The sequence below is a fragment of the Amphibalanus amphitrite genome, unplaced genomic scaffold (genome assembly GCF_019059575.1).
Source record: "Amphibalanus amphitrite isolate SeventyFive unplaced genomic scaffold, NRLGWU_Aamphi_draft 000138F_arrow, whole genome shotgun sequence".
Lineage (NCBI taxonomy): Eukaryota > Metazoa > Arthropoda > Thecostraca > Balanomorpha > Balanidae > Amphibalanus > Amphibalanus amphitrite.
In genome coordinates this window covers 329,754-345,287 of record NW_024881633.1, presented here as the reverse complement: position 1 = coordinate 345,287, position 15,534 = coordinate 329,754, and the positions used below count along the sequence as shown (strand labels likewise).

Below are 15,534 nucleotides of genomic sequence, written 5' to 3'. Positions count from 1 at the left end.
TTGTCTTTTTATAATGATAAATGGATGAGGACGAAGTTCATGTTTTAAAAAGCATATAAAACATACATCTTCGAAAAATATAAAATCGCATGAGCATTCAAATGTTTGTGTTTCGCTCCAGGAAACTGGAGGCATTTGACGCTTATTTAATTTTTTTTTCTCGTCTTGAAGGGTTCTCTTTATCCCTTCAGATATGGCAGTAGAATGCGCCGCTTTCGCAGTTTACAGCGCCCTGCCTTCTTTTGGAGTTGTTACACGTTCATGATAGGCAATTTCTGCATTGGAATTTTTGTTTCGGTTTCAGATTTCCAGAAGTGGAATTGGGGAAATAATTCTTGCATCTTGTCTCTTGAACCTGGCGAATGTGGCCTTTTCAAACTGGCAGGCTAAACCGGATAGCGATGTGTGTTTTGTCTGGATCTGTGGCTTCGTGATCACGAGTTTCTGGATTTGTTTAGTCCACTAATCTCTGCTTTCAACAAAATTCCTTCAAAATGAATTAAGATGACAAGTAATGGTGCACCTGAACTTCCTCTGGTGGGATCCTTCCCCACCAATGAGGCAATCAAGACCCTCATTTATCATCCAACACTGAATGTCATATTACTGATAACCAAAGACTCGAGCATCAAGGTCTTGGACCTGCATTCTGGCCAGACGCTACATGTTGCTGAGTCACCAGCCAAAGGTAAGTCTCAGGGGCAGTATCTTTGATGATCCCGGCTCCCACGAACACCACTTGGCTTGCTATGAATCCACAATCTCCTGTTTCAATTTGGGCTGACTGTAAAGCATGGCAACAGACTAACAGTGATATGCAGCACAGGCCTTGCTAACAACTGGATTGAATCAGCTGGCTGGCCAGCTGGTGAAATACGATAGTTATTAATATATAGATGTAAACAGGGTAGCAGATGGACATGAACACGCAATTTGGCACTAAAAGAAAAATTAATAGATATTTAGTCTTTTATATCCAGTATCAGTACTGATATATAACAAGCTCTGCTAGTGCTACCACACAGTGCCAGTGGCAAATAATCCAGTTAATAGTATGGCCCTGCTGTGCCAGCCAGGGTGAGGGTTGGCTTGTTTTGGTTTGGTTTGGTTTGGTTTGGTTTGGTTAGAAAAAAGCATCTCAGGGTATCATGCCTCTTCTTGGTTGGAAAATGTTTGTGTCACAGCTGCTCTACTTATATCCATAGTTCAACATCATAGCTCAGAGCAAAAGTGCTGAAATGATTTGGCTCTGAGACTCTCATGTTTTGCAAATTGTATATGACCATGATTATATGTCATTGGCATGGCTATTTATGAGATGGTTTGTCTTCTTGCATACCACATTGAGCTAGGCCCACCAGGCTGCAAATACATCTTACTTAGTTTGCAAAACTGGCCTTACATCTGCAGCAGGATTAAATTTGTGTCTGATGTAGTTCTATTGCAAGTTGGCAGCCCAATGATAATTATTCCAAATTTCACTACAATTGGCCCACTCATTACAAGGTCTTAGACTTTTCCTGTCAAGTTTTTTTCCTTAAAGCTCAAGCAAACATAAGGCCCAGCCGCCCAGTCCTCAAAATGACCAAGTGGATAAGCTGTCCGGGTGATGGCTCTGACAGTGAGTTTGAGGCTGGGGGAGTGCCCAGGGTTTGACTCCCATTGTTATTCAGTAAAGTCAGCAACTGCCAAGGTAGTGCTAAAAATAGGTCCAAAATCTCCACTTTTTGGCCAACTGGCTGTGTTATTTGTAAACCAGTAACCTAGAGTAAACTGCATCTGATGGGGGCTTTTTGATTTCCTTGCCCTCTTGGGGGGGGGGGAGGGGAAGGGGGCTTTCAATAGTGTACAAAATCATAAAGAAATTACTTGGCCTGGCTACTTTTTAGAGTTAGGTCAAAGCTGAGGCTTTTGGGGGACATGGTAATTGGTAGGCCATCAAAGCTCAAATTTCGCCTATTCTGACAACTTTTGACAAATTGATGCATGACTCGGGAAATATTGTATTGTATTTACATTTAAGAGCGATCCACATACAAAGTGCGTGACGATTACTGCTCACCTTAAAGAGTTACAGTGCCGCGGAAAAGCGCATTCTATTAGCTCTTTAATATTATTTCTAGTACCTGTTCTCAGTCAAGGTCAATAGTTTAGCTTAGAGGGCAAGATCTGTTAAAATTGATGTGTTCACGGAAAACGATTTTTAATCTGCGACCCGCTGGGGGTCCTGGATTTCCACGCCCTGCTGGGGGGGGGGTGTGTTTGAACACCCCCTTGTCAACTCGGCTCCTGGGCGACGAGGCGATACGGGGAAGGCGGTGTTCGAAAAAAAACGTAAGAAATTAAGGACCAACTTACTTTGATACTTTTTGGTCAGGTCAAAGGTTATGTCACCGGAGGTCATTGAAGGCCAAAGTTGACCGATTTTCAGGTCGAATAATAGTTTTCAAGAAGCCGACGCATAACTCGGAAACCAATAGAGTTACAGGCTACAGCGCCCAGGATTAGCGCATTTGATAGCCCTATTCGCGCTCTTCATGAGTGCATCTCAAATTTGACCTAAGGTCAACGGTTTTGCCTGCAAAGGACAAAAATAGACGATTTTTTTTGTGGAAACAGTTTTTCTGCAATAACTTTTTAATCAGACCTTGCACGAGCTTACTTTTACCGGCATCCTGTTTCTCTCGTCAAGACGCTTCGAATCAACTACAGGGTGTCCCAGAAGTCTTGAAGCTTTTTTATTTTTGTCGTGTGACCTTGCTGTGCCACCGATTAAGGCGAATCATGCCTCAAACGAAAGAAAATGAACTGAAATTTTGTATTTTCACGCGTAGAGCACCACTTTAGTCAGGTGGCCCCCGTTGTGAGTCGCACAAGAACGAGCGCGAGAGATCACGTCTTTCGCTGCCGCCAAGATCTCCCGGTTTGCGAAACACCGGTGTCGCCATGCCCGTTTCTTGTCAGCTTCAGAGTCTTATTCCCTGAAGCGAGCGACATAATATTAGCGACATATATTTGCGACGTGTTGATATTTGTTTTAGCACCATAATAATGCGACGAATCAAAGGATTACAAGTTACAACGGGATGTTGCTTAGGGCGCTCAAGCAGCTGAGCCTTATTTTCGTAATGGATGCGTGCAAACACGTCAGGAGACTTTCTGATCAGTAAATCATTATGTTGCTAATGTCTTCTCGGAGATCCAATACTCTGCTTCCTGGCTCGCTTCATGAAATAAGGCTCTGAAGCTGACCAGAAACGGGCATGGCGACACCGGTGTTTCGCAAACCGGGAGATCTTGGCGGCAGCGAAGAACGTGATCTCTCGTGCTCAATCTTGTGCGACTCACAACGGGGGCCACCTGACTTAAGTGGTGCTCTAGGCATGAAAATACAAAACTTCAGTTCATTCTCTTTCGTTTGAGGCGTCATTTGCCTTAATCAGTGGCATAGCAAGGTCAAACGACAAAAATAAAAAAGCTTCAAGACTTCTGGGACACCCTGTACAATTTGACCTTGTAAGGTCAACTTGAAAATTTGACCTCGGGTCAAGATCATGACTGAACGGAAAGGGTCATATTGCATACCTATCACTCGATCTGTATCGTTGAGCTGAACACAGCTAAGGCGTTTTCATCGCTCTAGCATGCCTCTATGAGAAGTTATTCGTGAAAACTGTTCAATGCCATTCGTGACCTGAGATGACCTCAGGGGCATACACCGGGGTGACGGGTGCCATTTTCCTGTTCATTGTGTCATAGCCACATGTAATTCAGTTTTTGAGAGTGTTTAGAATGACGTTCGTTCAAAAGAGGCGCCTTCCAATTTTCTCCCATTGAATTATGATAGGGGGATCGCAAAATTGACCCGACCTTAGGTCACAGATATAAAAATTCTGAAATATCCATTTGGTACATGCTATTGCTCTTATCAATCGCCGAAAGTTTCAAAGCGATCGGTATTTCGATGTAGCTATGACAGACATTGGAACTTTATGAGGTGAGGTCACTTGACGTAAAGCTGGTGACCTGATGGCTGACCTTGAGTGACCTTGGCCTGAAATTTTAACAGCATGTGCGGAGAAGATATATGAGTGTGCCAAAAATGGCGCCGCTTCGCGCCGCGTTTTTTTTTAGAAAGATATTCGCGTAAAAACACGGGGGACCCCCCAGCAGGATGCGGATTAAACTAATGTCAGGGCCGCGAGAAAACTGTCAGGCGTGGGTTGCCACCGATCCCTTTGGCCGGCGAGGTCGTTTTTCATCTAATGTATAATGTTTGACCGTCCTGAGCTGAAGTCAATCATCTATCTTCCAGGGGCAATAACATAAACAATGACATTTTCTGGTGCTTTTTTCTGTTACAACTTTTGACACAAAGCTTGTATCACATTGAGTATATCAGCGACACGTTTCTCTCGCTGATATTCGTCGAATGAACTATAATTTGATCTGAGAAGCTCAAGTTTGAAATTGGGCCTGAGGTCAAGGTCATGGCGTGGCCTAAAAATGTCATGTTACGTTACTGGTCGCGACCTAGGTAGCCTACTTGATAAAACTTGAACACGGGGTAAATGTAATAAAAGATATGCTGGCATTTGTTGAGATCGCGGCCATTTCCACGTCTGTCATATTATTGAGTAGGATCGTATATCGTAACCGAACCCTCCCCGTCCGCTCAGTCGGCTCGTGCACTGGGTTATCGCTTGGGTACCCGGGGGAAGTGGTACCGCTGGGGTAGCCGGGGGGGGGGGGCGCTCCACTGGGTGGCACTCCGTGCCCTAAGGCCATCTATCGACCCCAGGATAATCGATCTTCAGACCCCTGTCTGATTCATCGTAACCAGCGGACCTTTCGTTTCGACCTGTCTATGTTCGGTTGCTGAATGCTTTATGCGTTATTTATTGGATTGCGATTGAAATAATATGGAATAATGTAGCGAAGCCGGAGCTCTGTGCAGGTACCCCGGTGATAACCAACATTCCGCTATTCGTAGGGTGCGGCACCCGGCCGTGGCGTTCAGAACAAATGTTTGCTAAATGGTTACATAACCTTAAACGCTAGGGTATTGAATGCCATTATTATGGTCTGATCCCGGTCTTTTCCACCAACACTTTAGTCTGGATTCACCATGATCTTTTGTCTACCTTCGACTCTCAATATCACGAGTACCGAACACTTGGTCGGCTGTTCAAACAAAAACACCCCTCTCCCCCTTCCGATTTTCTACCAGTCACCATAGCCAGATGTTTTGCCTCGTGACGTGTTGAAGCGCTTTACGAACCAGCTAACGTCTACGGAACTCTCTCTTGATGCCGTGTGGATGCTCCGGATACTCCCTTGATGTCACGTGGATGCTCCCGTGAGGTTCTCTGCCGACGTAGCGTGGGCCCTCCTATGTCACGTAAAGCAACCTCACGTGACACCTTATGGGTACTCCCATGACACTTGTGGGTCCTCCCGTGAGACCTTGTGACGTCGTGTGTATCCCCTGTCGTAGCACCCTGTGTCGCTCCCCGTGACGCCCCGCGGCTCCCCGGCAGGCCGGTCGGTGTTCGGCGTTTACCTGTCGGGCGTGGACAAGCTGCTGCTCTGCGATGGCCAGGCGGTGGGCGTCAGGAAGGACCACAGCGGCATCCTGCTGCTGGACTCGATCCTGCAGACGCCCGTGCCGCGGCCTGACTGCACCGTTCGGCTCGACATTCCGCTTTCAGAGGTGACTTGGATGGGGCCGAACACGGGGAGGGGAGAGACGGAATACGAGATGGGCCTGGAGACAGGCTGGAACACGGGACGGGAATGGGGTAAAGGATGGGACCGATGGAGATGTGAAAAGATGACATGCCTCAGTGAGACGGAACGGCGAACATAGTTTTTATCTCAAATACCGAACCTCTAGATGCTTGTATTCTCATTTCTCTCCTTTTTTAGGTGTGGTCATCCATCGACCAAAGTTTGTAACTGGCTTATTGAAAATATTCTTGCAAGTTAGCATGCCAGTTGGAAATAAACGTGGGTAACGACATGCTATTACAAATACTATCTCGGGGTTTGATGTGATTTGGTTTCCACTCATCATGGACAAGGTCGTGCCTTTCAGCGCATCTGTTTTTACGATCGTATCGTATGAACATCCTAAACCTAACGATGTAATTCATTTGGTACAAATCCTCTACGACCACTTATTTTACTTTTGTCTTTCCGTACTTCCCAACCACAGAATCCACAGTCCCAAATAGCTCTGCAGTGGGTCGCGGACTTTGCTCGCTCGTTTGAGCGAATACGGTGGTTTAGGTGATGGCCGGGGGCGGTTTGACCACCGCTGTCTCTCCGGCCCACCTGTGTGTAGCGATGAACGGTCGACTCGTGTGGTGACATTATACGGCTCACTGCGCAGTCGCGCCAGTAGAAGCGTGGGGGGTGACCTTTGTAGGCCGTAGGGGGAGGGGGCACCGTAACACGGTAGCGGAATTGCCGTTACATGTATTTGATTTCGTTTTCAGTCATTGGTGAGTGTAGGTACTAGCCGGGAACTTGAGGGCTATTTGACTTACACATGAAAAGAAAACCGATAACACTGGTATTGCATGAATTAACGCGATGCATTTATGAATAAAGGGCGACTAAAATTTAAGAATATTGTCGACGAACTGCTCGAAGGCTTAATGCTGATTTAAGCATCTTCATTCTTTCTAGTGCATCGATATTAGCTAAATATAGTTTATTTATGTATCTGCCGTTTGACGTATATCACCGGCGTCCGATTTGGTCGCCGGACGTCCCGCGGGTGATAGCACCATTTGTCAGCCGTCACTGGTGTACTAACCATGTATTAGTCACCCGGGCTATGACGGGTCGATCGACCTGTCACTGCTCTATGCGCGACTGGGCGGCCGTGGGCAGCAACTGAACCGTTCAACCTTGCGTTCAACCATCTTTGGCCGTCATATATGAGACTGGGTTAAACCGATATATGAGCCCGTATTGGAACAGTATGTCGCAACCGTATGCAACCGAGGTCACACACACACACACACACACACAATGTTTATTAGCAGAGACAGAAAGATTCCGGAAGAATGAGGCAGAGGGATGCAAAAGCGCAGAGCGCTTGAGTTTAAGCATCACTCTGAAAGAAAATGCAAACAAACGAAAAAAAAAACTCCAGCCAGATGAGATTCTAAGCATGAGCTAAAGAAAAACATTGACAGGCGTAACATAAAGCATACGAGTTGGCTGTCGCCGCCACGACAGACACCGAGCAGTAGAGCAGCGTGCGCGAGCCACCGCACGGTCAGCCCGGAGCGCCACGACCAACCGCGGCCTGATCCCCTAGGTCAATGTCGTACTGTTCAGTGAGCTGTAAATCGGTTCGATTTTAAAATGAATTTTTGAAAGAGATGTGCGACTACGCTGCCGCTCTCATCGTCCAGAGTCTCACCGTAAATCAGAATGTCAAGTTTTTGTTTTGGAGAAATTACATTGAACTCAATACCTGATTGATCGTATATAGTTTGAATATATATATATATAGTCGTAGTTTGAATATATAGTCGTATTGATCGTATATAGGTACATAAATCCATCCACATCTATTCACATAAAAATACTTCTACTTTCATGCAGCTCTACTAACGGAAATATATTCCACTTTAAACGGTATGCTCTTTAGTCCATAGCTGTTGGATGTCTGTTATTAGTAATGCCGTTATTCAGGAGCTAACCTCTCTCCCTCCGTCGTCAGGCGGTGTCTGTGCTGCACGCGTTCACCACCGTCGAGCTGTCGGCGCTCACCTCCAGCTCCCCTCCGTTCGGGGACGATGTGGATTCGGTACAACGTGTCCAGCAGCTGCTGCAGAGTCAGGTGGACGCCAGGAACATGGACAGCATCGCCGACAACCTGAAGGCCGCCAAGGTGCATAGAGAATGTCGCAGCTGGGGGGGGGGGGAGGGGAGGATGAGATGGTGGGATATGACCTTGCTGGAGGCGGTACGGATGAGCACCTCGATTGATAGGATTCGAATGGGGCTCGACGTGTCGTGTGTGTTTCCGTGTTCCACAATGACGCACAGTTTGCTTGGGCTGTCTCCGCCTGTGTTCCTTGTGGAGCACCATATGCCAGGAGCTCCCGCTCAGCTGTCTCCGCCTGTGTTACCGTGTGTGTTCCCTGTTCCACAGTGGAGCACCGTGTGCCTGGAGCTCCCGCCCAGCTGTCTCCTTTGTCATCCTATGTGTTCCTGTTCCACAGTGGAGCACCGTGTGCCTGAAACTCCCGCCGGGCTGTCTCCTGTGTTACCGTATGTGTTCCTGTGTTCCCAGTGGAGCACCGTGTGCCTGGAACTCCCGCTGGGCTGTCTCCGCGCGGCGTTCTCGGCTCTGCTCAGCGAACTGTCTCGGACGGACCGCCACGTTCCTGCTCTCTCACACGCGGCCGCCGCCGTGGAGCGTCTCCACCTGACGCTGTCCGGCTCCGGGCCCGGCTCCGGCTCCGGGGTTCCGGAGCGACGCCGCATGTTCAGCGAGGCAGCGCGACGGCAGACCTTCAGCCGCTGGCCGCACATGCACTACAAGTCAGTCGGGGTACCCGGCCGAACTTTGTGTGGTGGCCGGACGAGCAGATGTGGCGTGCTAGTTCATGCATAGTTAAACTCACATGAAACTCCGATATTTTGTTAGATGGAGTCTGCTCGAAAGAATCGTACTGTGATCTGCGATAGTGCAGGATTTTTTTTTTCTAGTTCCTAACTTTCTAGAGCCTGGAGCGGCAGCCTGCCTCAGTGTCCACCACATCCCCTTAAACCTGTGATGTGTGGGCTGCTTTATGCGCTCTCCCCGGCCCACATACCCCGTATAACCGCTCCGCCGTCCTTCGTGCTCCGTCAGGTGGGCGCTGCCGGAGCAGATGGCCCAGGCGGGCTTCTACCACCACCCGAACCAGTCCGGAGACGACATGGCCATGTGTTTCACCTGCACGGCTTGTCTGGTCTGCTGGGAGCCGACCGACGAGCCGTGGTCCGAGCACGAGCGGCACTCGCCCTCCTGTCCGTTCGTCAAGGTAGGGATGAACGCTGGTCTCATGATAATTCAAGATAAGGTAGTAATCGGGGACGCCCGTTTTATGCAGTTCGTAACGGTAACGACGGGAGCCGATCTAATTATGTTCAAGTTATGTTGGACTTTTCCCATCTAATTTGATCGTCATAGAGATGCTGATAAACGCTTGCAGGTCCTATCATTGTATTGCTATATAGTGGCAATGTAATTAATGTTGTTAATGCCATTCCTTGTATTGCCATTTTTAGAACCAATATGAAATGGGCTCTGTTATAGGATGCAGGCTGGAATTTCATACTTGTGCTTGGTCATCAGGTCAGACATGTCGCTATCAGGCGGTACGCATACTCGTATGTCCCCCTCACGTCCGCACCTCTCTCGCTCGTGTTCCCAGGGCGAGCACACGGAGAACGTGGCTCTGAGCGTCACGGAGAGCACCGAGCCGGCTCAGTGGCAGGGCTCCGAGCCGTCCGACCCCATCTGTGTGCTGGCCGCCTCCTCCTGCGGCCATCTGGCTGCCACGGGCACCCGGCGCGGACACATTGCCGTGTGGAGCGCCGCCGCCACCCTCCAGCGGGAGGTCACCTTTCGGGTCGATCCGTCTGATGAGACGATTGTGCGGCACAGTGACGCTATGTCTGGGACGGGTGACGTGACGCCTGTGACGGCGGCTGTGACGGCCGGTGTGACGGCTGCTAACGGGACGGACGGTGACGGTGCCGACCCGGCCGCGGTGGAGGCTGAGACGCCTGCCGCGCCGCCGGTGGAGCTCGGAGCGCTGTGTCTGCTGGCGCCGCCCCCCGCCCTGCCCGTGGGTGAGCCTCTGCGGCCCTGTCTGGTGGCGGGGGTCAGCCTGCGCCGGCCGCTCCGGCCGCGACCGCAGCGACCAGCGGAAAAGGTGGGCGGATAGCGATTGGTGACTAGGATGCATGTTGGTCAGTTTTCTGGGAAGGAGTTGCTATCTTTCCATGGTAAAAATATAGAAAATAACGTCTTATATTGAATTGTCGTTCATAGCGCGGTAAAAGTTTCTTTCTTTGTTGATTCGTATAGTCGCTATTTCACTTACATCTCCGTTGACTGTTAGTTTAAAAAGTTTTGTTCTGTATAGCTTCAATATTTGCTCATATAGCTTCATTTGTTCTCATTTCCATAGAGCGGCACCTCATCACCGCCCGACGGTTTGGATAATGCGACCTCGGACGGTGCGAGCGGTGGCACTTCTGAACACTGGCCCGTGTTGCTAGTCTACGACATCAAACAACAGGTATGTCGGAGACGGCGACTTCGCTTAGGTGTCTGTAAACGGAAAGGGCTGGTGGTGCCGATAACCTTGCCAGTCATTTTGCTACAGCTGGGGCGAGGACGAGTGCTGAACGGTCCTGATCGAAAGGGTTGCACGTTATGAACTATAGATTTGTCGGTTGTTATTAGGCAGGCTGTTGATGGGTACGCGGCGCGGCCTTTCGTGAGTGCTGAGTTGGTAGATGTGACTGGACTGGTTCGCGGAACGACTTTGGATGTGATCGATAACGGGGTCAGCTGGTTGGCGCCGCGCCGGTCGTAAACGGCACTTTGTGCTGTATTGGGGCGGCGGCTGGAACTCGGGGGTATGCGAGTCACTGCTAGCTGATAGGGGCATTGGACTGGCTCTGGTGTTGGAACGATCGCATATTACGTCCTTTGCGATTTTACTGGGTGGTCTGAGGTGTATATGTGATGCTGTATGAATCTATCGAGATCGATTTCTGATGAAAATACCGTTTATGTTCCTTTGCTTGTGTGGTGTTGTCAAAGCAGCCTTTTAAGGCTACTCGCTACTCAATACACGTTGTCTCGGTTAAGTCTGTGGGCGAGTGTTGCATACGGCACTGACCTAGCGTCTCACCCCGCAGGCGGTACCGTCGGGCAGTTGCCGACCGGCCGACCCGGCGCTCTTCACCCACTCGGGCAGCGGGCACACCAAGAAGATGAGCGTGCCTCCGCCGAGCTCCGAACCGACCACCGCGCCGGCCGCGCCCGACGAGCCGGCCAGCCTGACTGTCAGCGCCGCGGGCAAGGACCCAGAGGTCTCCGACACGGTCATGAAGTTCCTGATGAACAAGGAGGAGACGTGGTCGGCAGACGGCGACGCGGCGCCCGAGTCTCCTCCCCCGCCGCCGCCGCCGCCGCCGCCCCCGCCGACAGCCGCCGAGCCGGCGCGGCGCGCCCCCAAGCCGGTGTTGCTGCAGTGCGTGTCACTGCCGGCGGAGATGGCCGAGGGCCTGCTGTCGGTGACTGCGCTGCTGCCGTCTGCCGATGGAGCGCAGCTGGTGGTGGTGGCTGCAGCCGAGCCGCCGCCGCCGGCCGCGTCCCAGCCGGACGTCGTCAGCAGCTCCACGGTCCGACCGGCCTCCGGCGGCGGCGGCGCCCTGCTACTCTACGACCTGGAGCCCGAGGGCCGCGTGCTGACCCTGTCGGTACGGCCGGTGGCTCAGCGGGAGTATGTCGCCGGGGAGCCGCACCCGACGGCCGTCACCGTGCTGCCCAGCGAGCTGTGTGCCAGCCCCGAGGAGGACCCGTCCGAGCGGGGTGCCGCCGACGGCCAGCTGGCCGTGCTGCTCAGCAACGGCGAGCTGCAGCTGCTGAGCGCCTCCTCGCTGCAGACGCTGGCCACCCTGCTGCCGGCCGGCTCCGGCTGCTTCGCCGCCACCTTCTGCAACAGCCTCGAGTGTCTGATCGCGTGCACGGACGCCGGAGAGCTCAAGTTCCTGCCGCTCGGCCGTGGGGACGGTGACGAGGCGGCGCTGGGCGACGGTGTACCGGGCGGCGCGGCCGGCCCTCTGGCGGCCCGGCGTGCCGAGCAGCCGCCGCCGCCAGGTGCCGACCTGGTCACCCAGGCGCCGCTGACAGCCGCCGCCCTGGAGCGCGCCCACGAGCTGATCCGACTGGAGACACTGACGCCGCTGTTTTCGGCTGTGGTTCCGCCCTGCTGGACAGAGATCCAGCAGGCGCAGAAGCAGCGCCGTCACCCGCGGCACCTCCAGTCGGACAAACACCACACGCGCACCTGGCGCCTGCTGAACGACGGACCAGCCTGGAAACAGCACGTGTTTGAGATCACACTGCCGCGCTCTGTGCCCGTGGCGCACGTGGACTTTCGGTTCGTGCTGCAGCCGCTCTGTGCCACCATGCCGGCGGTAGAGGCGAGTCTGGTGCGGTGTAGCGCGCTGCCCCGCCCACCGACGGCCGCCGCGGCTGGTGCCGAGTCCGGTGCTGGTGGAGGGGCGGGCGCGGAGGCGGACCCCTCGTCAGCCGGGGACGGAGAGGTGCTGTGTGGCCCGGTAGACCTGCGCTCGTGTCTGGACATGTCCGGTCAGGGCGGTACCGTGACATTCACCTCCACTGAACTACTCCGCGCCCACCACCGCACTTTCAGCATTCGCCTATCCTGCGCGCCGGCCGACCGCGAGTCAACATCGGGCGCCTCGTTCCTGCCCGACCTGCAGAGTGCAGTGCTCAGCTCTGTGCCGCTCACTGTGGACAAGCTGGCCGCTGCTGGCGTCAAAGCTGACCACCTCACCGGCTGTGAGTGCTTCCAGGAAGTCAGCGTCACCGTGCGTCGCGTCAAGTCCTCCACGGTACCTCACCAGCGTCTGCAGAGGACGGCGATGCTGGAGCAGAGTGACTACCACGAGAGTCTGCTGGAGGCAGCCTGCCGTCGCGCAGAGCTAGATGACCCGCTGTTCTGTCAGAACGTGTCTCTGGACGTGCTACTCTGGGTGGCAGCGCTGAAGCTGATGCACAGCACGACTCCCGAGACTGGCTCGCCGCTGGTCACGGCTGTACAGGAGCGACTGCGGCCGCTACTGACCGCCTGCTACCTGTACGGATCCCGGCCGGTGGCGCACAAGTGCTCTCGGCTGATCGTCATGTGTATCGAAGCAAGTCGCGGTCCCGGGTTCGTGAGCGCCCTGTGCGAGGCGCTCATTGAGTTTATCCCGCGCACGCCCGGGTTCCAATCTCCCGGCGCGCTCAACTGGTTCTTCGTGCTTCTCAATCACGTACGCGGTCTGATCCCATTGGCGGCTGCCTCAGCGCTGCTGGCCCTGCTCGCTCAGGTAACTCGCCAGCTGTCTGCACGGGCAGACCGTCTCCATGACGTGCTACGGACTCTGTTTGGTCTTCACGGCACGCCACTCGAGGAAGAACTGTTCGACTTGGAGGCGCCCTTCGCGTCTGATGTGAGCGGCACTTCCTCCTCGAGCACAGTCTCTTCGACGCTAACTGGCACCGAGACGACACACCACTCCACCGGTGACCCGGACCTGCGTGACCTACTGGGCGCCCCTTCAACCACACGCGCCGGAGTCTGGTCAGCTCTGGCCAGCGACGAACAGCTGCGGGGTCTGATTGAGGTGGAACCGCTGCACTACACGTGTCACGCTACATCTGATTCGACCCGACTCGAGTGGCAGGCGGGGCCGGTGTCTGCGCGTCTGTTCGGCCCCAGTCAGCAACTGGCCGGCCAGAGGGACGTGCTAAGCACGGCACGACTCGAGGAGGCCATCGCTGATGTCGAGAAGAAGGCGGCTGAACTGCGCGCGCTGATGACTCAGAAACCTGATCAGGAGACCGGCCACCTGTTGGATATCCTTCAGCACGTCAGTCAGGAGGTAGCCGGCGCCAAGAGGCTGACTGAGCAGCTGGAGGACTCGCTGGCGGCACCGGACGAGCCGCCGCCGTCGCCTCCGCCGCCGCCGCCGGCTCCGGCAGCGCAGACGGCCCAAACGGCGCCCGGCGACCCCAGCCAGCAGCTCACGGTGAGCGGTGACGACGTTAGAGATATGTTTCATTAGATTCAGACAATTGAAGTCTTCCTCTTTTTTATTATTTTGCTATGTTGCTTTGAGTATGTACTTCAAGCTCCAAATAAGAAGTACGAATAGATCTGTCATAACTTTAGACACACGTCTTGAAACCGTCCACCACCAGTGCATTTTTTTTTTTTAGTTTTTACCTCGCACCTTGGTCACGTTAACAATCTTCTGCGCCATTGTGAGGTTCATCAGTCCCGCACTGCCGATCCCAGACTGACTACCCTGACAATGCGACGCCCTACCTATATGTCCCCCAGGACCCGATTCTGTCTGTGTTGCTGTTGGCTCCCTGCTACCGCCCTCTGACGCTCGGTCCTCCCACCAGGACCCGATGCTGTCGGTGTTGCTGTCGCCATGGCACCATCTGCTCGCGCCGCCCGCCCACCACACACTGGTCATCGACCGCATGCACAGCGGCGCGCGGCGCTTCGTCGTCATCGACTTTGGCGCACCCATATTGCTGACTGGTGAGTCGCGGCCCGACGCAGGGAGAGGGGGCGCTGGGGTGTGCCCGGGGAAGCTTAATGACAGTCTCGACTGATACGAAGTTCTGCAATGTTGCCATATGTTCTGCTGGTGTCTGCTAGAATCTGTTCTGGCGTCTCTATCCGAGTCCCAGTTGACGTGTATGTGACTTAACATGCCGCCCTCCCTCAGACGTCATCATCCCGTCGTGCCCGGACCTGCTGTCCCCCTCTATATACGAGTGTGTGACCCTGCCGCCCTCCCTCAGACGTCATCATCCCGTCGTGCCCGGACCTGCTGTCCCTCTCGGTGGACGTGTGGACGGAGCGCGAGGAGTCGGACGGTCAGCGGCTGGTGGTGGCCTCCGACATCGGCTACCGGCGGCTGGTGATGACCGGCCTGGAGCCGCCGCCCGTCTGCCGATACCTCAAGGTGGGTCTCAACACTCCCGGTGGTCGGATTAGTGTGCGAGCGCTGTGTCGTGTAGGCCGTTGTTTGAGACAATCGATGTTAGGAAGACCATGCAGCAATTTGGAGTGTATGTCGTTTTGGTACTAACTCTGCTCATTTATGGAACACCAGCGCAATACGTTGCCGAGTGAGGTAAAGCAGAGGTTACCTATCGCTTCACTCAACACAACCTTTTTTCATCGTGTTCTGTGTTCAGTGTTCACCCACCACTGCTGGCTAAGAGCGTGCTCCGATGCGTCCTGGTCCACATGGAAGCCACACCTAAGACTTTTTTTGTGTCCCCAACGCGGAGACCTTCCCGTGAGATTTCTGTAAGCCGTGCAGTGAGACTGTGCTCTCTCACAGATGACGACCATCGCCCGGTACGGGATGACGACGACACGCTGCCGGATGCCGATGGCGCTGCTCTATGGACACACGGTGGTGATGCCGTGGCAAGTGGCCGATCCCACCAACAAGGTCCGCGTCATCACCCGGCAACAGGCACAGGTGAGATCGGACGGCTGAGGAAGGTAGGCTGGAGAGACAGGCGTGGGGTGGCTGATAGGCTTAGGAAAAAGAAGAGGGCGTTTGAGAGAAGGTGACATGTAGTGGATTGTGATTGGTTGGTAGCTATGGAACCAGGAGTGAGGGGTAGGGTATTATGTTTTGAAGGGCTCATCAGACTCCTCCAAGAACTTCAGTATA

General features: G+C 53.5%; 1 protein-coding gene across 1 annotated transcript in view; it reads left to right on the top strand.

The window, feature by feature from the left end:
• The first annotated feature begins 258 nt into the window (after nt 1–258).
• LOC122382365 (baculoviral IAP repeat-containing protein 6-like) overlaps nt 259–15,534 on the top strand; it is a 42,602-nt gene continuing 27,326 nt past the window's right edge. The window contains exons 1-11 of the mRNA XM_043367594.1: nt 259–688; nt 5,541–5,713; nt 7,742–7,912; nt 8,318–8,568; nt 8,882–9,053; nt 9,447–9,950; nt 10,209–10,319; nt 10,948–13,854; nt 14,237–14,378; nt 14,645–14,808; nt 15,193–15,336. Coding sequence (XP_043223529.1) covers nt 505–688; nt 5,541–5,713; nt 7,742–7,912; nt 8,318–8,568; nt 8,882–9,053; nt 9,447–9,950; nt 10,209–10,319; nt 10,948–13,854; nt 14,237–14,378; nt 14,645–14,808; nt 15,193–15,336 — 4,923 coding nt within the window. The 5' untranslated portion in view covers nt 259–504. The remainder of the gene's footprint in view (nt 689–5,540; nt 5,714–7,741; nt 7,913–8,317; nt 8,569–8,881; nt 9,054–9,446; nt 9,951–10,208; nt 10,320–10,947; nt 13,855–14,236; nt 14,379–14,644; nt 14,809–15,192; nt 15,337–15,534) is intronic.